The sequence below is a fragment of the Telmatherina bonti genome (genome assembly GCF_933228915.1).
Source record: "Telmatherina bonti genome assembly, chromosome: 5".
Classification (NCBI taxonomy): domain Eukaryota; kingdom Metazoa; phylum Chordata; class Actinopteri; order Atheriniformes; family Telmatherinidae; genus Telmatherina; species Telmatherina bonti.
In genome coordinates this window covers 39,133,218-39,154,150 of record NC_136623.1, presented here as the reverse complement: position 1 = coordinate 39,154,150, position 20,933 = coordinate 39,133,218, and the positions used below count along the sequence as shown (strand labels likewise).

Below are 20,933 nucleotides of genomic sequence, written 5' to 3'. Positions count from 1 at the left end.
GGATGAACCTCAACGGGTGTGAAATAAAAAGCTGAAGAACAGATGAAAACATGAAACACGCAGAAGCAGCTTGATGACCACCTGGTCACACAATCCCAAAATCCTTACATGTGCATAAAGAATTTTGGGATGCTTCACGGTCAGCAACTCAAAAAAAGATGACATGCAAAGACCTCAAGTCTCCTATTATTCAGCATGGAGTTCCCCAAGGCTCCATGCCGGGCCCCTCTTATAGTTCAGCATCTAGGTGCTTCCACCAGCTCACATCTATGGAAACAAACCAAATGTCTGATCATAACTACGCTGATGACACTAAGTTCTATATTACCGTCTCATCAGTGGACTCTGGTCCTAGACAAAGCTTCAGTTCATGATAAATCTGAAATAGCTGTGTCTGGAGCCAAAGACGCGCATCCAAAGATTAGTCAGTAATGGTAAAACCATTGGACCGACCCAGAAATCTTGGTGTCATTTTGGGCACTGAGCTGAGTCCATGTTAAAGCAGGAACCAGGTCAGCCTTTTATGACCTGGAGAATAAAGAGAATGATGACTCAGCATGATTTAGAAAAACTACATCACTGTTTTCAGTAGTCCAACATAATGTAGGTTTTAATGGTTTGATGGTTTCCACTCTGCAGTCATTAACTGACACCAAAGTTTTTTCCAGTATCTGGATTTCTGGGAGTAAAAGGAGCAAATGATTGCACCCATGTGCAGAATATCTCTGGTCAGTGCATGATGCTTTTATTTTGAAATAGGCTTCTGTTCTCCGAGCTGGTGAGTTTTCACACGGCTGGCTTGTAGACGGGTCAGTTTATGAAATTCTTTATAAGAAACAAGAGGTTGTGTCGCATTCATCATGTTTCCTTTCTTTAAGGTGACAGTACATCCACCCTACACCCCCACCTGGTTTATTATGTGCTGATTTTTTTATTTCTTCACCTTCTAATGTCGTTCTTCATCTTATTACTTCGACCCCTGTTCACATCGTTTTACCAAAATTTTTAACCAAACCACAAAACACACAAAACCCTCATTTAAATATGAAGTCTGCAACACGTTTGCAGCTGTCGCCATTTACACGATCATTCCTGGTAAATCCTCTGCAAACCGTGGTTCAGCCCCACACGTACACTTCAAGACTGCACACATAGAATCTGGCCTGAAGCGATTCTACTCCTGATATCTGGAACAAACAACCAGAAAAACCTGAAGTCTGGTCCAGACCTGAAGAAATCTGGAAAACTGGAAGGATGTATCTGTCAGATCTGACAACTCTGACTTGCTTTAACTCAGCGAGAGGCGGCGTTCTGGTTTAACAACAAAACAACTTCAATGCAGAAGGTGAGGAGAATTCACAAAGACTAAATGTTTCATCCATTTTGACTCAAACTCATCATCTCCCTGGTGCTTTCAAATGGCATGGAGACAAAGTTAAACTCATTATTTCACTTTCTTTGACACTGATTCAACTCAGCTGAGACGGGAAGCTCCCGATCTGCTGCTGCTGGCTGCACCACATAAGAAGGAACTGCTTTCTCTTTTCTTTTTGGAGATGCAAAAAAGGAAGGAGGTTCATGTGCAGCGCTCATTAAGGGAAGCCATATGGTGGAGGAAGAGGAGGAGACTGGGGAAAAACAGAGATGGAGGGGAGGAGGGACTAAGGTGCAGCTCTTCTTCTGCATCTCTAGAAAATGTCCTGTTCACAGCTAGTTGGACCAAACCTCTGTCCAGGATGCCTCAGTCTTTCCCCAGTTGTCCCAGATCAGAGATGAACAATATGAAAGAACTAAGCTTGGACCGTATGGGACATTCAGAGAGCTGCAGAGACAAATTTCTGAGGATTTTAGAGATGCAGGATGATGAGATGCATTCAGTGACTGCTCCATGTGTTTTCAGGCAGGTTTGTTTTTTCTTTGAAACAAGCAAACAAAAAAACAAGCTTACAAGCGTCTCAGTTTGGTAGAATTTCTGTCATCTAAGAAAAGTCACATGACCCAGAAGTCATCTCTGCTTCCTGAAGGCTGAGCTGACTTCACATCCTGCAGATTTGGATGCGTAGTAAGGGAAGACCTTGTACATTTCAGCAGGACCGCTGAACCACATCCTACATCCATGACAACAGCATGGCTTCACAGGAGAACTGGTTTGCTCCCGTCCAGACCTTTTACCAGTACAAAACATCTGGAGCATCATGGAAGCAGAAATCCTTGCCCAGCTGGGCAGCTACATTCCTGCATCAGACCAGAATGGGAAATGGGACATTCCTCTCCTAAAACTCCAGCAACTGGTCTCCTCACTTCTCATGTGTTTACAGACAGATGTTAGCAGAAGAGGAGATGCTAATGATGCTAAACATTAGCACTGAACTACGTTTTACAGTGTGTAGACAACTGATCACAAGTCTACTCACAGCATTAATAGAAAGAGTCAAATGCTCACAAATTATGTTTAGAACATAAACCATTATAATTCAGTCATAAATCACCTTTAAAATGTAATAAACTGAGTTTAAGCTAATTTAAAGCAACTATTTTAATCAACACTTTGCTTGAGAAATACCTAATCTAAATGTATGGGGGGTCCTTTCAGCTTTGTCACACCAGTGTGTAAAGTAAAGTGTGACCTTACATGTGATAAAACTACAAAAGAAATCAGTTTTATATACACATTTTTCAAGCGAGTTGGGTTTTGAAAGTATTTGTATTTAATTTCATAATTAATCATTATAATGACACAGTATGTGAACATATTTCATATTTCTATATCTGGATGCAACATTTTTTTGCTGTAAATATGGATTTTATAAAAAAAACAAAAAAAAACAAAAAACAATTGTGAGCACTCTAGTGTAAGTTCATGCTAACAGCTGCTAACCATGCTAAACATCAAACACCACCTGCTAATAATGCTAAACTTTCCTCTGGAACTTTTTATACGCTAAAAGCTGCTAACAATGCTAAACTTTACTCTGGAGCTACTCTTTATATGCTAACAGCTGCTAACAATGCTGAACTTTACTCTGGAGCTACTTTTTATATGCTAACAGCTGCTAACAATGCTAAACTTTACTCTGGAGCTACTTTTTATACGCTAACAGTTGCTAACAATGCTAAACTTTCCTCTGGAGCTACTTTTTATACGCTAACAGTTGCTAACAATGCTAAACTTTAGTCTGGAGCTACTTTTTATACGCTAACAGCTGCTGACAATGCTAAACATCCCTCTGAAACAACTCTTTATACGCTAACGGCTGCTAACAATGCTAAACTTTACTCTGGAGCTACTTTTTATACGCTAACAGCTGCTAACAATGCTAAACTTTACTCTGGAGCTACTTTTTATACGCTAACAGCTGCTAACAATGCTAAACTTTACTCTGGAGCTACTTTTTATACGCTAACAGTTGCTAACAATGCTAAACTTTACTCTGGAGCTACTTTTTATACGCTAACAGCTGCTGACAATGCTAAACATCCCTCTGAAACAACTTTTCGTGGATCAGATTTACAATCAGCTAATATTTTACATCAAATAATTAAAATTTCTAAGTTTTATCATCTGACACTGTTTATCTATCTACTGGGAAGAACACATGCCCTGATGAGATTGTGAACTGGCGCTGTAATATTGAGAAAATTAAAACTAGATTTAACTACAGATTTGTAAAGATCTGATGGAGAACTGATGGTGAGGACTGCAGTAGACCCTGAATGGATGAGAAAATATTGGAGATCTTGGCTGGTGTGAATGAAATTACCAGGAAGACAAACATCCTGAAATCCGTAAAAACAGGAAGTAAAAGACTAGATTAGAGAGCAGAGCTGTGGTTGGTGATGTTCTGAGAATGAACCAGGGCTATGCTTCTGGTTAACCCTCCTCCCCCCCATCTGCCGCTTCCCCCCTGCAGGCCCACAACGGGGGAGTATTTTCCATCACTTTGTCCTCCACCTGGAAAAACTTTGACAGGTGGTTTTGCGCACTGCACTGATCCATTTCTTCCAGTTCCAGAGCCAGGGGTAGTCTCTTCTTCCCTGGTGACTTTGTGAGTTTTGACAGCGGTGACTTCAGTAGTCGGACATCAGTGTGGAAACTCACCAGGAGACAAACAGGAATTTTACTTTCAAGAGGAATGCTGGACAGAAACAAAGCTGTCCCGCATTTTATCCGCTTCTCAAAGAAAAAAAAGATGCAGCATGGTCGCTGAGATGTTACCTACGGCAACAGTGTGTGTGTGTGTTTGTGTGTGTGTGTGTGTGTGTGGGAGGGGGGGGGGTTGGATAAATGGCTGGCACCTCTACATTGTGGACTTATAGGCAGCCTTGCCTGTAGCTGTTATCTTCAAAGTGGCACAGAGATGCTTCAGAGCCGAAGTGTCCTGTCGCTGACCTGTGATGGCTCGCCCAGTACACACACACACACACACACACACACACACACACACACACACACACACACACACACACACACACACACACATACACACACACACACACACACACACACACGTTGTACAAAGACAGCTGCTTCATGTGAAGCCTGGCATCAGATCAGCATACAAACACCTGACATTGCTGTCATGGGAATATTAAGATGCATGTTAACTTTGTTAAAAAAAAAAGACGGTTTGGGGATGATCTGCATCCAGAAAGATCCAGTTGTCTTCTCCTGGTCTGAGCTCCGTGTACGAGCTGGAGTTGTTTCATGCTGCTCTGCTCCCTGACTGAATCAATGTTTCATGCTTTCTCGTGCATTCTGACTGCGTGTGACTCTCAGCCGTGTGCCGAGCGCTTGTTGTGCCTGAACCGCCGTGGTCATCGGCTGGGTGGATGGAGGAAGCCGTTGCCTTCCACTGGAACCCAGTTGCATCAGCTCACCTTCTGAATAATGCAGAATCATGAATAAACATCCAAGTACTGTAAAGGAGACCTGTCTCTCTCGCTCGCTCGCTCTCTTTTCTTTTCCTTTTGCCCTCTTTCCTCTCCCGCCTCTTTTTTCCCACTCCTATCTCTTTCTGCTTTTCTCTTTTCCCACCACAAAAACCAGCATTTCTTTCTTCCATTCGGCCCAAACCAAAGACCCCCACCACCTCCCCATCCTCTGTCAGCCTCTCTCCATCCTTTTCTCCTCTCTGGTCACAGCAGTGACAGACATTGTAATGTTGCTGTGTCTCGCTGCAGACTAGTCGGGCTCGGCCTTCACTCTGCTCAATAGCCACCCGGGTTTCCTCAAAGACAGCTATCCAGCCAGCACAAAGCCTGCCCACTGGGAATAGACCCACAAAAGAGAGGGAGAGGAGGGCTGCTCCGTCTGAAGCGGGCTGCCTCCTCCTCCTCCTCCTCCTCCTCCTCCACCACCACATATAAATAATACAACATTGCCTCAACAAAAAGAAATCCTGCCCTGCTCCCACAAGCCTCTGCTTTATTTCCTCCCTCCCTCAGCTTCTCTTACCTCTGATTTTACCAGAAAACCTTTCAGAACAGGCTCTCACACACACATACACTTCATGTTTAATTATGCATGTGAAGAGCTCATTATACATTCCCGTTTTTTTACCATCCATTCCCTGTCATACAGGGATGTTGCCTCAAAACTGTAGAAAGTACTGATTCCTGATGAGAAAGATTCTGTAGCCGTAGCAACAGTTTGCATGGTTAGCTTTACTAGTTAGCAGCAAGCTAACTGGATTAGAAACTGATGCAAACAACAAACACAGCTAAAAATACATCTCACTGGTTTTCCTACGTGTTGAAAATTCAAACTGTTGCTTTAAGCACCTGTGACCAAAGACGTAGCCCTTGATCCATGTGCAACATTCATTCATTCATCATCCTCATCACTTAGTCCGATGAAGGATCGCGGGAAGCTGGAGCCTATCCCAGCAGTCTTTGGGTGAAAGACAGGGTACACCCTGGACAGCTCGCCAGTCCATCACAGGGACACACAAAGACAAACAACCACTCCTAGGGGTGACTGAGAGTAACCAGTTAACCTAACATCATGTCTTTGGATGGTGGGAGGAAGCCAAAGAACCCAGAGAGAACCCACGCATACACAGGGAGAACACGCAAACTCCACACAGAAAGGCCACTGACCAAACCTTCCCCCTAGATGGGGATTGAACCAGCAACCTTCTTGCTGTGAGGTCACAGTGCTAACCACTATGCCACTGTGCATAATTTTTATTGGGATATTTACTGTAATCATCTTTTTTCACCTTCCCATGCAGCAGCTAGCATCGGGATTAGCTCTCTTCACCTTACCTAGCAGCAGCACCAAGCAGCTAGCATCAGGGTTAACTCTCTTCACTTTACCTAGCAGCAGCTACAAGCAGCTAGCATCAGGGTTAGCTCTTTTCACTTTACCTAGCAGCAGCACCAAGCAGCTAGCATCAGGGTTAGCTCTCTTCACTTTACCTAGCAGCAGCTACAAGCAGCTAGCATCAGGGTTAGCTCTCTTCACTTTACCTAGCAGCAGCTACAAGCAGCTAGCATCAGGGTTAGCTCTCTTCACTTTACCTAGCAGCAGCTACAAGCAGCTAGCATCAGGGTTAGCTCTCTTCACTTTACCTAGCAGCAGCTACAAGCAGCTAGCATCAGGGTTAGCTCTCTTCACTTTACCTAGCAGCAGCTACAAGCAGCTAGCATCAGGGTTAGCTCTCTTCACTTTACCTAGCAGCAGCTACAAGCAGCTAGCATCAGGGTTAGCTCTCTTCACTTTACCTAGCAGCAGCTACAAGCAGCTAGCATCAGGGTTAGCTCTCTTCACTTTACCTAGCAACAGCTACAAGCAGCTAGCATCAGGGTTAGCTCTCTTCACTTTACCTAGCAGCAGCTACAAGCAGCTAGCATCAGGGTTAGCTCTCTTTACTTAGCAGCAGCTACAAGCAGCTAGCATCAGGGTTAGCTCTCTTCACTTTACCTAGCAGCAGCTACAAGCAGCTAGCATCAGGGTTAGCTCTCTTTACTTAGCAGCAGCTACGAGCATCTAGCATCAGCCAGCATCGGGGTTAGCTCTCTTCACCTTACCCAGCAGCAGCTAGGAGCATTTAGCATCAGGGTTAGGGTTAGGGTTAGATCTCTTTACCTAGCAGAAGCTACGAGTAGCTAGCATCAGGGTTAGCTCTCTTTACCCAGCAACAGCTAGGAGCAGCTAGCATCAGGGTTAGCTCTCTTTTTAATTAGCAGCAGCTACGAGCAGCTAGCATCAGCTAGTATCGCTGTTAGCTCCCTTCACTTTACCCAATAGTGGTAAACCAGACATTTGCTGGGAATGGAGGAGCTGTGTGGGGTTTATTCCTGAAGCTAATAGCAAAACATTCAACCCGGAACAGGACGATCCAGAATGATGGATGGAGCTTTTCCAGAAATTCAGTTTTTCTCATGTCAGATGTGTAAATTATCATCATCTTCCTCTGGTATCTGTTTCCCACTCGGTGAATAAAGACTGATCACGTGGATATTTTTGTGATGATTTTTGTTCCTGTAGCATTTCAGATTGTTTTTTTAGGGAAAAGGAGTTAAGATATGTGCATGAAGTTGGTTTGCTGGTGTAATTTGTCAGCGTATTAATGGGCATGTGTGCGGTGGGATTAGCTGCTATCAGTGCAGCTCCCCCAGCCTGTCAGGCTTTCAGAAGAGCTTGGACAAAGAGACTGATTTCAATGTAAATGCTGCAGCTGAGAAGACACAGCTCTCTCGGTGGGGTGACTTCCACCCTGCACGCACGCACACACACACACACACACACACACACACACACACACACACACACACACACACACACAGTCAAAAACACAAAAACATCATTATAATCAGATCAGAGTGCAGACACTCCCTCATATGCAGCAGCGGTTTCCTTCTTCGTGAGTTTATCAGGAAGGTGGATTTGAGCATGTGGTGGGACGATACATCTGCTGCCGGTGCACCTGTCGGTAATTCCACCTCTCTTCTGACCCATCGCTGCTGGTCCATCATTAGACCCAGCATTATCTCCATGCCTGGCCTCTGCCCCTCTTATTACAGGAAAATAGCTGCACTTTGTCTGAGCACTGAATGGGACCCCCTCCTCACTCACCCAAAGCCATTCCTCCATCAGATCACATGACCTGCGAGGAGGTCAGCAGGACGCACACGCATAATGATCATCATGATTTAAAATTCCAGCTGAGCTCTGCCAGCGTACGGCATCCCTTTGTGGCACAAAACCCTGTTTTCTGATGCCTCTTCTGCCCCCTGCTGGACACATCCAGACTTATCACACGTCTCAAACGGAACAAATCCATTTTTATTTACATCTGATTTTACAGGCGAAGTAGAGAATGACCATTATTTCTGGCATGAAAGGCTTTAAATGACAAAGACGTGTGACATAAACAGTAGGTCCGTGTGTGTGTGTGTGTGTGACACGGCAGACGTGTGACATAAACAGTAGATCCGTGTGTGTGTGTGTGTGTGTGACACGGCAGACGTGTGACATAAACAGTGCCAACAAAACGCTTCTGTTGACGCGACTAAAATAAAAATGGAAAGTATTCCCAGACTGCAGCTGGGATCTACACACTAACTGCAAATTCATTCATTCACATGTCAGTAACATGATGGTTTAACTGGGAACATGTCAGTAACATGATGGTTTAACTGGGAACATGTCAGTAACATGATGGTTTAACTGGGAACAGATCAGTAACATGATGGTTTAACTGGGAACAGGTCAGTAACATGATGGTTTAACTGGGAACATGTCAGTAACATGATGGTTTAACTGGGAACAGATCAGTAACATGATGGTTTAACTGGGAACAGATCAGTAACATGATGGTTTAACTGGGAACAGGTCGGTAACATGATGGTTTAACTGGGAACAGGTCGGTAACATGATGGTTTAACTGGGAACATGTCAGTAACATGATGGTTTAACTGGGAACAGGTCAGTAACATGATGGTTTAACTGGGAACAGGTCAGTAACATGATGGTTTAACTGGGAACAGATCAGTAACATGATGGTTTAACTGGGAACAGATCAGTAACATGATGGTTTAACTGGGAACAGACCAGTAACATGATGGTTTAACTGGGAACAGATCAGTAACATGATGGTTTAACTGGGAACAGGTCGGTAACATGATGGTTTAACTGGGAACAGGTCAGTAACATGATGGTTTAACTGGGAACAGGTCAGTAACATGATGGTTTAACTGGGAACAGGTCAGTAACATGATGGTTTAACTGGGAACAGGTCAGTAACATGATGGTTTAACTGGGAACAGGTCAGTAACATGATGGTTTAACTGGGAACAGATCAGTAACATGATGGTTTAACTGGGAACAGGTCAGTAACATGATGGTTTAACTGGGAACAGGTCAGTAACATGATGGTTTAACTGGGAACATGTCAGTAACATGATGGTTTAACTGGGAACAGGTCAGTAACATGATGGTTTAACTGGGAACAGGTCAGTAACATGATGGTTTAACTGGGAACAGGTCAGTAACATGATGGTTTAACTGGGAACAGATCAGTAACATGATGGTTTAACTGGGAACAGGTCAGTAACATGATGGTTTAACTGGGAACAGATCAGTAACATGATGGTTTAACTGGGAACAGATCAGTAACATGATGGTTTAACTGGGAACAGATCAGTAACATGATGGTTTAACTGGGAACAGGTCAGTAACATGATGGTTTAACTGGGAACAGGTCAGTAACATGATGGTTTAACTGGGAACAGACCAGTAACATGATGGTTTAACTGGGAACAGACCAGTAACATGATGGTTTAACTGGGAACAGATCAGTAACATGATGGTTTAACTGGGAACAGGTCGGTAACATGATGGTTTAACTGGGAACAGGTCGATAACATGATGGTTTAACTGGGAACAGGTCAGTAACATGATGGTTTAACTGGGAACAGGTCAGTAACATGATGGTTTAACTGGGAACAGATCAGTAACATGATGGTTTAACTGGGAACAGATCAGTAACATGATGGTTTAACTGGGAACAGACCAGTAACATGATGGTTTAACTGGGAACAGATCAGTAACATGATGGTTTAACTGGGAACAGATCAGTAACATGATGGTTTAACTGGGAACAGGTCAGTAACATGATGGTTTAACTGGGAACAGATCAGTAACATGATGGTTTAACTGGGAACAGATCAGTAACATGATGGTTTAACTGGGAACAGGTCAGTAACATGATGGTTTAACTGGGAACAGGTCGGTAACATGATGGTTTAACTGGGAACAGGTCGGTAACATGATGGTTTAACTGGGAACAGGTCGGTAACATGATGGTTTAACTGGGAACAGGTCAGTAACATGATGGTTTAACTGGGAACAGGTCAGTAACATGATGGTTTAACTGGGAACAGACCAGTAACATGATGGTTTAACTGGGAACAGACCAGTAACATGATGGTTTAACTGGGAACAGATCAGTAACATGATGGTTTAACTGGGAACAGATCAGTAACATGATGGTTTAACTGGGAACAGGTCAGTAACATGATGGTTTAACTGGGAACAGGTCAGTAACATGATGGTTTAACTGGGAACAGACCAGTAACATGATGGTTTAACTGGGAACAGGTCGGTAACATGATGGTTTAACTGGGAACAGGTCGGTAACATGATGGTTTAACTGGGAACAGGTCGATAACATGATGGTTTAACTGGGAACAGACCAGTAACATGATGGTTTAACTGGGAACAGGTCGGTAACATGATGGTTTAACTGGGAACAGGTCGGTAACATGATGGTTTAACTGGGAACAGATCAGTAACATGATGGTTTAACTGGGAACAGATCAGTAACATGATGGTTTAACTGGGAACAGGTCGGTAACATGATGGTTTAACTGGGAACAGACCAGTAACATGATGGTTTAACTGGGAACAGATCAGTAACATGATGGTTTAACTGGGAACAGATCAGTAACATGATGGTTTAACTGGGAACAGACCAGTAACATGATGGTTTAACTGGGAACAGGTCGGTAACATGATGGTTTAACTGGGAACAGATCAGTAACATGATGGTTTAACTGGGAACAGATCAGTAACATGATGGTTTAACTGGGAACAGGTCGGTAACATGATGGTTTAACTGGGAACAGGTCGGTAACATGATGGTTTAACTGGGAACATGTCAGTAACATGATGGTTTAACTGGGAACAGGTCAGTAACATGATGGTTTAACTGGGAACAGATCAGTAACATGATGGTTTAACTGGGAACAGATCAGTAACATGATGGTTTAACTGGGAACAGATCAGTAACATGATGGTTTAACTGGGAACAGACCAGTAACATGATGGTTTAACTGGGAACAGGTCGGTAACATGATGGTTTAACTGGGAACAGGTCGGTAACATGATGGTTTAACTGGGAACAGGTCGGTAACATGATGGTTTAACTGGGAACAGACCAGTAACATGATGGTTTAACTGGGAACAGGTCAGTAACATGATGGTTTAACTGGGAACAGGTCAGTAACATGATGGTTTAACTGGGAACAGATCAGTAACACGATGGTTTAACTGGGAACAGATCAGTAACATGATGGTTTAACTGGGAACAGACCAGTAACATGATGGTTTAACTGGGAACAGATCAGTAACATGATGGTTTAACTGGGAACAGGTCGGTAACATGATGGTTTAACTGGGAACAGACCAGTAACATGATGGTTTAACTGGGAACAGGTCGATAACATGATGGTTTAACTGGGAACAGGTCAGTAACATGATGGTTTAACTGGGAACAGGTCAGTAACATGATGGTTTAACTGGGAACAGGTCAGTAACATGATGGTTTAACTGGGAACAGATCAGTAACATGATGGTTTAACTGGGAACAGGTCGGTAACATGATGGTTTAACTGGGAACCGGTCAATAACATAAGTGGGTATAAAAGAAGCATTTTAGAGTCTCTCAAGTGAAAGATGGAGAGAGCTTCACACATCTGGATCTAAAAACGGGAACCTTGTCAGAAAAACGCTCCGATGCTCGTCCTCCTGGCATGGCGCTGACGTGGCTTCTTTCGCTAAATGGAGAGCAGAACCATCCCTTACAAATTAAACTGACCTTCTTTTCCATGATAACCATGAGATACAGGCCAGTCACAGAGCCAGCTGTGTCCATTCGCACCCTCCAGTCAACAAAAAACAATGCCATGACTCACATCCTCTGGGAAACCTCAGAACGTGCCTCTGATTCTAAGACTCACTTAGAAGAGCTGACAGTGAAACCTGATTCTCAGTGTGAGCAGATAACCCTAACCCTCAGCAGGCCGACACGCATGACTTCTGCATCAGCAGACCAGATGAAGCTGAACAAGACAAGGAGCTTTCAGGATGTACGTACCTGTCAGGCGCAGGATGCTGCCTCGGGTCAGTGTTTGCTGACGGAGGATGCCTTCCCGTGGCTGTTCCTCCATGCACACACCTGGATGCTGTCCCCGCTCTCCGTCTGCAGCTTGACGTTTGGTACGGTGAAGATAGACGACACTGCAGGACAGAGATGCAGGCAGGTTAGAGGCATCCGCGGCTTTTCTCCCTCAGTCTGATAACTCATGATAAATCTAGGATTTTACGGTCAGGGTGCCGTCGGTTCATGTAACCCAGGAGCGCCCGCCGGAGGTGTCCAGGTTACTGCAGACCCAGACTGGTTTCCATTCTTATACAATGACCTCAGTTTTTGCTTCCTGATTGTGAGGATTCAACGGGTGACAACATCCATCTCTGGACTGAGAGGGTTTTACTCTGAACCATCATAACAAACTGGAGCATCATGTGGTGTTGTTGCACTAACTGAATGAGAGACTGTCTACCTGCAGGCCTGAAGATCAGGAATTACAGGGTGAGACTGTACCTTGGTATGGAGCTCCTCCTGCCGACGCTTCGCTTCCAGTTTGGACATCACCACATCAACCAACTTTGTCATGTGGCCGCTACACGTGGCCGCTACACGTGACCGCTACACGTGACCGCTACACGTGGCCGCTACACGTGGCCGCTACATGTGGCGGCCGCTACACGTGGTGGCCGCTACACGTGGCCGCTACACGTGGCGGCCGCTACACGTGGTGGCCGCTACACGTGGCCGCTACACGTGGCGGCCGCCACATGTAGCGGCCGCCACATGTAGCGGCCACGTAACAAATACAAAAAAATCAAATAAAATATGTCAATAATTGATACTATTTAAAAGGGTTACAACAATATGAAAAAGAAAGCCTTTTTTAAAATGCTGATCTGATGTGAAAGTAAATCACAGTAAAAGCACTAAATGTTTCTAATAAAGACACACCAAAGTATCTTGAATCATTTGACAAAATTAGGAGATTCAATAAATAATTAGGTGGTGAGCTTAAACCCCCAATGGTGTAGCTAAAATTGAGCCCTTGCATGGCAGTAGAATCCAAAAGAGGGAGGAAACCTGGAAATTCAACGGGATATCTGTCTAAAATTATGCTGTTAAAACAATGGTAGATTTTTTAAAAAAATATGTAAAGAAAACATCTTTTTTTAAAATGTTAACTGCTGTAGCTTTGAGATGTAGATTTTGATGTTATTTTTATTTAATGAATTCAGTTGAATAGAAACACCAACATTTAAATCTGATTTTACAAAGAACTGTAACTGTATTCCATACTATCCATTTAAAATAGATAGAATACGCCAAAAAATGAACAAAAACACACTATATTTTGTTCTCAAATCAAATCAAATCAAATTTGATTTGATATCTTTTGTTCTAATCTTTACGTCCTTTCGCCGGCTTTTATTTTTGAAACAGCAGGAAGTAGCAACTATTTAGCAGTAGCTTAATTTCTCACAAAATTTTTCGAAGGGCAGTTGATGAGGAAATGAGACCGGAGTTTAAAGCTGTGACTACTAAAGAACATGTCCGTAAGTATTAAGATTTTATTATTTAAGTTATGCATTGACAACATAGCATTGCTGTCTGTCTGTTGTGATTTCTTTGAGAATGTGCAGCTCAGCTAGCTAGGTAGCTAGCTTGTGTCACAGATTTTGGATATATCCATTTGTTGCTTTTAAATTTGGCAGTGTTGTGTGGTTAAACATGAATTTCATTGTAGGTAGGGAAAATTCCATCCAAAATAATTTGGGATTTATGATTTGGTTTATTATCTTAAGGCTTAAATCACACATGTAGGTAGCAGCAGGCATGGATTACTGGTATGACGATGTCCCCATAAGTGACATTTTTCCAAAATCCATAAAAGAACATGGGAATCATATTGTATGCTCATTATCAGTTAAGAATAGGCTGGCTACAGGCTTCAAGGTATACCACAGTATGAAAAAGTCATGGTTTCAAAACCACTCCAACATACCATTCCTGAAGTATTATTATTATTATTATTATTATTATTATTATTATTAATATGTGACATCTCGTTAAGGAGAAAGTAGAGGTACTTCACTTGTGCAATTATAGCAGCCCGCCCCCCCCTGCGTTTCTTGACAAACAGACGAGTCTGTAGGCTGTGTGATTATTGGAGGCTTTCACGCTGCACTTTAGCCTAAGAAGCCAGAATCTCATTGCCTCAGTTGCCAAATCTTCTAAGCATGTTGGGTATTTATTTGTATATGTTCACACTGTTGTTGACGTTTTTTTTTTCTTTTGTTTTTTTTTAACTTTTGTTCGGCACTAGTCTACTGTCTTGGTATATCACAGAGCCTCAATTTTACAACTAATACTGTAATATTAGACCTGATTAATCCAGGTGTGTCTGATCATTGCCGTTGTGTCGACTGAGGTCAAGCAGACCTGGATTTATAAATTCATCCTGTAATGTAAGACAGGAGACAAAGGAGCTTCCTTAAAATTTGCGGTTCATGTAGACTTTTCAGTGACAAGCAAAGAACAGGTCATGTGTACCAACAAGTCTTTCTTAAATGTTCCAGCCATTGACCAGTGCAAACATGGAACCAACAGAATTGACTTCCAGTCTTCCATCACCTCGTTCAGGCTCCCAGCAGACCAACGATGGCCCTGAGGATGACAGCCTTTCTGAACAGGTAGTTGCATACGATATATAGTCCCACACCTACCTAGTGTTTGTTTTTTACATATACATTTATCTATTCAAATCTTTCTTATACATCCTGGTTCTTAGAGACAGATTTAGCAAATGAGTCTGCATTTTGGACAGCTAAGTGGCATGTTTTAGATGCTGTTGAGTAGGACAGTGTCCCATAATTCTGGTCCTCGGGGCCCACTGCCCTGCATGTTATGGTTCCTACCAACTCCACTGCACATGATGCAGATGAACTTCACTGCTTGCCAAGTTCTATTAAATTCAGATAATGAGCCATTGAGTTGAGTCAGGTGTGTTTAAAGTAGGGTTACCTACAACACGTGCAGGGTAGTGGGGCCCAGGTCATAGGTTAAGTAACACTGCAGTAGGATTTGAAAACTTGGATACAGATAGTAATAGAAGCAAATGTAATAGTAAGGCTAAGATGTCCTTGACTATGAGATGTGTTGACATGGCGTAGGTCTGACTGACATTTGATGGCCAGATGTCCTTAACTACAGCAATCAGTTAAATCGTCTGTGTATGCAGTTGCCGAGCTGCATCTGGGTAAAATTTAATGAGACGCCATGGTTTCTAAATGTGTTTATTAAGTGTCTTTTTTGGACACTCACGGGGTCCCCACAGCACATGTTAACAAGTGTAAACTAGTGTGTTCAGAGCTGGAGCAAAGTCAGTCCCCAGAAGGACATGTAACTGAGGGTGTGTGTTGGGTCCCCATGACTCATGTCTGAGGGGTGTTAAACACCAAAACCAGTTGTAATACCTGAACAATGTGGATGCTTTTGGATTATTTCTGTGATGTGTATTTTAATGTACATTAGGACTTCAGCAGGATAATTTGACTTCATGTTTTTATTGTATTCTTTCAAATATTAGGCTTAAAAGAAGCAATTTGTTGTCCATGTTTGTGTACCAACAAGTCTTTCTTAAATGTTCCAGCCATTGACCAGTGCAAACATGGAACCAACAGAATTGACTTCCAGTCTTCCATGGCCTCGTTCAGGCTCTCAGCAGACCAACGATGGCCCTGAGGATGACAGCCTTTCTGAACAGGTAGTTGCATACGATATATAGTCCCACACCTACCTAGTGTTTGTTTTTTACATATACATTTATCTATTCAAATCTTTCTTATACATCCTGGTTCTCAGAGACAGATTTAGCAAATGAGTCTGCATTTTGGACAGCTAAGTGGCATGTTTTAGATGCTGTTGAGTAGGACAGTGTCCCATAATTCTGGTCCTCGGGGCCCACTGCCCTGCATGTTATGGTTCCTACCAACTCCACTGCACATGATGCAGATGAACTTCACTGCTTGCCAAGTTCTATTAAATTCGGATAATGAGCCATTGATTTGAGTCAGGTGTGTTTAAAGTAGGGTTACCTACAACACGTGCAGGGCAGTGGGGCCCGGGTCATGGGTTAAGTAACACTGCAGTAGGATTTGAAAACTTGGATACAGATAGTAATAGAAGCAAATGTATTAGTAAGGCTAAGATGTCCTTGACTATGAGATGTGTTGACATGGCGTAGGTCTGACTGACATTTGATGGCCAGATGTCCTTAACTACAGCAATCAGTTAAATCTTCTGTGTATGCAGTTGCCGAGCTGCATCTGGGTAAAATTTAATGAGACGCCATGGTTTCTAAATGTGTTTATTAAGTGTCTTTTTTGGACACTCACGGGGTCCCCACAGCACATGTTAACAAGTGTAAACTAGTGTGTTCAGAGCTGGAGCAAAGTCAGTCCCCAGAAGGACATGTAACTGAGGGTGTGTGTTGGGTCCCCATGACTCATGTCTGAGGGGTGTTAAACACCAAAACCAGTTGTAATATTTTTTTTATAGTTTTATTGTATTCTTTCAAATATTAGTCTTGAAAGAAGCAATTTGTTGTCCAAATTTATATTCCTTAAAAATTATGAACATCAACTACAGTCAGTTGCATCACATGCCTCATCCTCCACAAACATGGTAATTGAGTCTAGCATTTATTTAAACTGTTTTTGTTACCTAAACAGAAAATATTCTCAACCTGCATGAAAAGGATAGTGGCAGTGAAGATGACGACAACAATGCTGTCGAGGAAAATTCCTCCGCTATTGGTAAGAGTGTTAAAAAGTTAATATGCTACCAGTACAGAAGTTGCCTTATATTAACTTTTTGCCATTGTAACTAAATGTACCTTTTGGAAAGAGAAACACTAACAGAATGTGGCAATGCTGAGAATTGAAATATATTTTTGAAATTGAATTATTCTTTAAAAAATCTTTAATTTGCCTTTTTCCCCAATTTCAACGCAATGTCTGAATTGTTACATTAACTTTTAATTTTACCATTAAAAACATGTTGCTTTAATTTTCATAGAACCATCGGCAGTGCAAATCCTTCCTGAAAGTGGGAACAAGATGGCATCACCACCGTCCAGGAAACCTAAAATATTACCCTCATCTTCATCAGATGATGATCAGGAAGTCAATAAAAGTTGTTCTGCAATGTTTGTTTTTCCTAGAATTTTTTTTATTTATGTTAGCAACAGTTGTTATTGATGGTTTGGTTTAAATCAAATATGACTGAGTAAATATCTCAAACAGAGGTATGGTCCCCACTTGGTAAGTTAGTATGTGTAAATTATGCAAATTATATGTAAATCTGGTCCCCATCTGTCATGTTTTTTCGAAAGTTAATGAGTCCTCATAAAGCATTGTCCAGACAGGTTGATGAACTTACTTTTGAAATTCAGTTATTTGAAGCCGTGTATAGGACAATACAGCTTCAAATGTTATCCCTGATTTTTTATTAGTCTGTAGATCCACCAGAAAGGGTGGTCCCCACAAGTGATGCTTAAAAAGTTGGTCCCCATGCCCCACGGAAACCAGTATGTGTGTGTGTGTGTGTGTGTGTGTGTGTGTGTGTGTGTGTGTGTGTGTGTGTGTGTGTGTGTGTGTGTATATGTGTGTGTGTTACGTACTGTCCTGCAGCTCCCAGAGCCGTGGAGGAAGGTTGCTGAAGTATTCGTGGTTCAGCGCTGCCTGGGCCGACAGCCGGTTCTTTGGGAAGCACTGGAGGAACCTGGAGGCCAACTCCTCGGCATGGTCCACGTAGCCCAACCTGAACACACACCATGACACGCTATGAGCACCGGAACACGGCTGTTCGCCGCTCCACACCTCGGAGAAGACAAACCACACCAACAGCAGCCGTCTCAGGCTTCGGACTCGCAGGAAATGATGAAGATGGAGGAGCAGCGTTTCGTGTTCAGGAACATTTCCACTGTGGCGTTATTACTTCTGCAGTTGGAGACGAAGATGTGAGGATCAACGTGTGGGTCCATGCTGTGTGTGTGTAACTGTTGGTGTTCACACGCAGCTTTTACAGATTCCTATCTGAGGTTTTGGGAAATTTCAGTGATAAAGACGTTCCATATTATGTTCCTAAGAGTAATACTGTAAAGAAAGAAAACAGACAAGCGCTGCAGGAAAAATGGAATTGTTTTGGTGCTATGGGACCAGTTTGATGATCGATTTTATAGTCGTATCGTCGGACCTGCGGCCACATGCCTTGGACACTCTGGTGAAGAGGGGGGTGGAGCTGTCAACTGATCACCACCTGGTGGTGAGTTGGCTCAGATGGTGGGGGAGGAAGTCAGTCTGGCTGAGTCCCCCGTCAGAGCGAGCTTCAACTTCCACCTTCAGCTGAGCTTCAACCAGTGAGGCGGAGGACATTGAGTCCGAATGGGCTGTGTTCCGTGCCTCTATTGCTGAGGCGGCCGGCCGGAGCTGTGGCTGTAAGGTCGTTGGTGCCTGTCGTGGCGGTGATCCCAGGACTCGTTGGTGGACACCAACAGTGAGGGATTCCGTCAAGCTGAAGAAGGAGTCCTATCGGGCCTTCTTGGCCTGTCGGACTCCGGAGGATGGGTACCGACAAGCTAAGCGGCATGCGGTTTTGGCTGTCGCCAAGGCAAAAACTCAGGCATCGGAGGAGTTCGGGAAGCAGTGCTCCATCAATACTGTGTGGGGAGCTGCTGACCTCAACTCGGGACATTGTGGGTCAGTTCAAAGACCTTCTCAATCCTACCAACATGTCTTCCGATGAGGAAGCAGAGCTGGGGGACTCAGGGGTGGACTCTCCTATCTCTGGGGCTGAAGTTGCTGAGGTGGTCAAAAAGCTGTCCTGGCTGACACGCCTCTGCAGCATCGTGTGGACATCGGGGGCAGTACCGCTGGATTGGCAGACTGGGGTGGTGGTCCCCCTTTTTAAGAAGGGGGACCGGAGGGTGTGTTCCAACTAGAGGGGAATCACACTCCTCAGCCTCCCTGGTAAGGTCTATTCAGGGGTCCTGGAGAGGAGGGTCCGCCGGAAAGTCGAATCTCAGATTGAGGAGGAGCAGTGTGGTTTTCGTCCTGGTCGCGGAACAGTGGACCAGCTCTATACCCTCTTTGGGGTCCTGGAGGGGGCATGGGAGTTTGCCCAACCAGTCTACATGTGCTTTGTGGACCTGGAGAAGGCGTTCAACCGTGTCCCCCGGGAGCTCCTGTGGGGGGTACTCCGGGAGTATAGGGTACCGGACCCCCTTGTACGAGCTATCCGGTCCCTGTATGACAGGTGTCAGAGCTTGCTCCGCATTGCCGGTAGTAAGTCGGATTTGTTCCCGGTGAGGGTTGGACTCCGCCAAGGCTGCCCTTTATCACCGATTCTGTTCATAACTTATATGGACAGAATTTCTAGGTGCAGCCGAGGTGTTGAGGGGATCCGGCTTGGTGGCCTCAGGATTGGGTCCCTGCTTTTTGCAGATGACGTGGTCCTGTTGGCTTCATCTGGTCGTGATCTCCAGCTCTCACTTGAGTGATTCGCGGCCGAGTGTGAAGCGGCTGGGATGAGAATCAGCACCTCCAGATCTGAGACCATGGTCCTCAGCCGGAATAGGGTGGATTGCCCTCTCCGGGTCAAATATCCAGACCAGGCGTGCTAACTGACATCCGGTCTGGCTGAGACAACACTTGCTACTTCTACCGGTTGGTCATGTCTGAAGACTGCCTGACCGATAAGATCTGAGGATTTACAACCTGCGACGACATGCAGACACACACACCTCACACACCCATCTGCTGGATGTCAGGTTCAGCCTTCACACCTGTGCATGTGGGCGTGCATTCCTTTCTGCTAGTGCTGCCAGTCAGGCTGAGAGGTGGTGACAACATCCAGCGATACCATCTCTGCAGCCATCTGACATGCAGCGTGATTCACAGCAAAGTGGAGCAATCCTCCACCGGGGTGGAGGAGGAGGTCACCTTCCTCTCCTGTCAGAAGCTCAGACTTGTGAACAGGGAGAAACAGGAGGTGTTTGTGTCTCAGGTATGAGGAAGGAGGACGTGTGAAGGCGCAGGTCCTGACATGTATCTGTTACCGTAGCAACAGGGATGCAGACCTGTCAGTGTGAAGAAGCCGCAGATCCCCACGTCTCTCCAACTGGCTGTTGGGTCCGGGAGTTTACATGTTTACCGTACTGGTGTAACGTCCCGGCCCGGTTCCCACCAGGTCTGCTCACTGAACAAACGCGGGTCATGTGACCGCAAAGAGACCGGACAGACCTCCAGACTCGGTCTGCGTCATCACAGCTTCACTCTGCAGGTTTACTGGTTCCTAAAGCAGAACCTCTCTGTGGAACCACGTCCCAGTCGGCCTTCAGGAACCAGAATCCAGTCGGGCTTCAGGAACCAGAACCCAGTCGGGCGTCAGGAACCAGTACCGGATCCCGGTCGGGCTTCAGGAACCAGAACCCAGTCGGGCGTCAGGAACCAGTACCGGATCCCGGTCGGGCTTCAGGAACCAGAACCCAGTCGGGCT

At 44.3% G+C, this 20,933-nt stretch overlaps 1 protein-coding gene across 1 annotated transcript in view; it reads right to left on the bottom strand.

The window, feature by feature from the left end:
- cdk14 (cyclin dependent kinase 14) overlaps nucleotides 1–20,933 on the bottom strand; it is a 269,156-nt gene that overhangs the window by 55,128 nt on the left and 193,095 nt on the right. The window contains exons 13-14 of the mRNA XM_079240348.1: nucleotides 18,058–18,197; nucleotides 12,384–12,526 (exon numbers count right to left, since the gene is read on the bottom strand). Coding sequence (XP_079096474.1) covers nucleotides 12,411–12,526; nucleotides 18,058–18,197 — 256 coding nt within the window. The 3' untranslated portion in view covers nucleotides 12,384–12,410. The remainder of the gene's footprint in view (nucleotides 1–12,383; nucleotides 12,527–18,057; nucleotides 18,198–20,933) is intronic.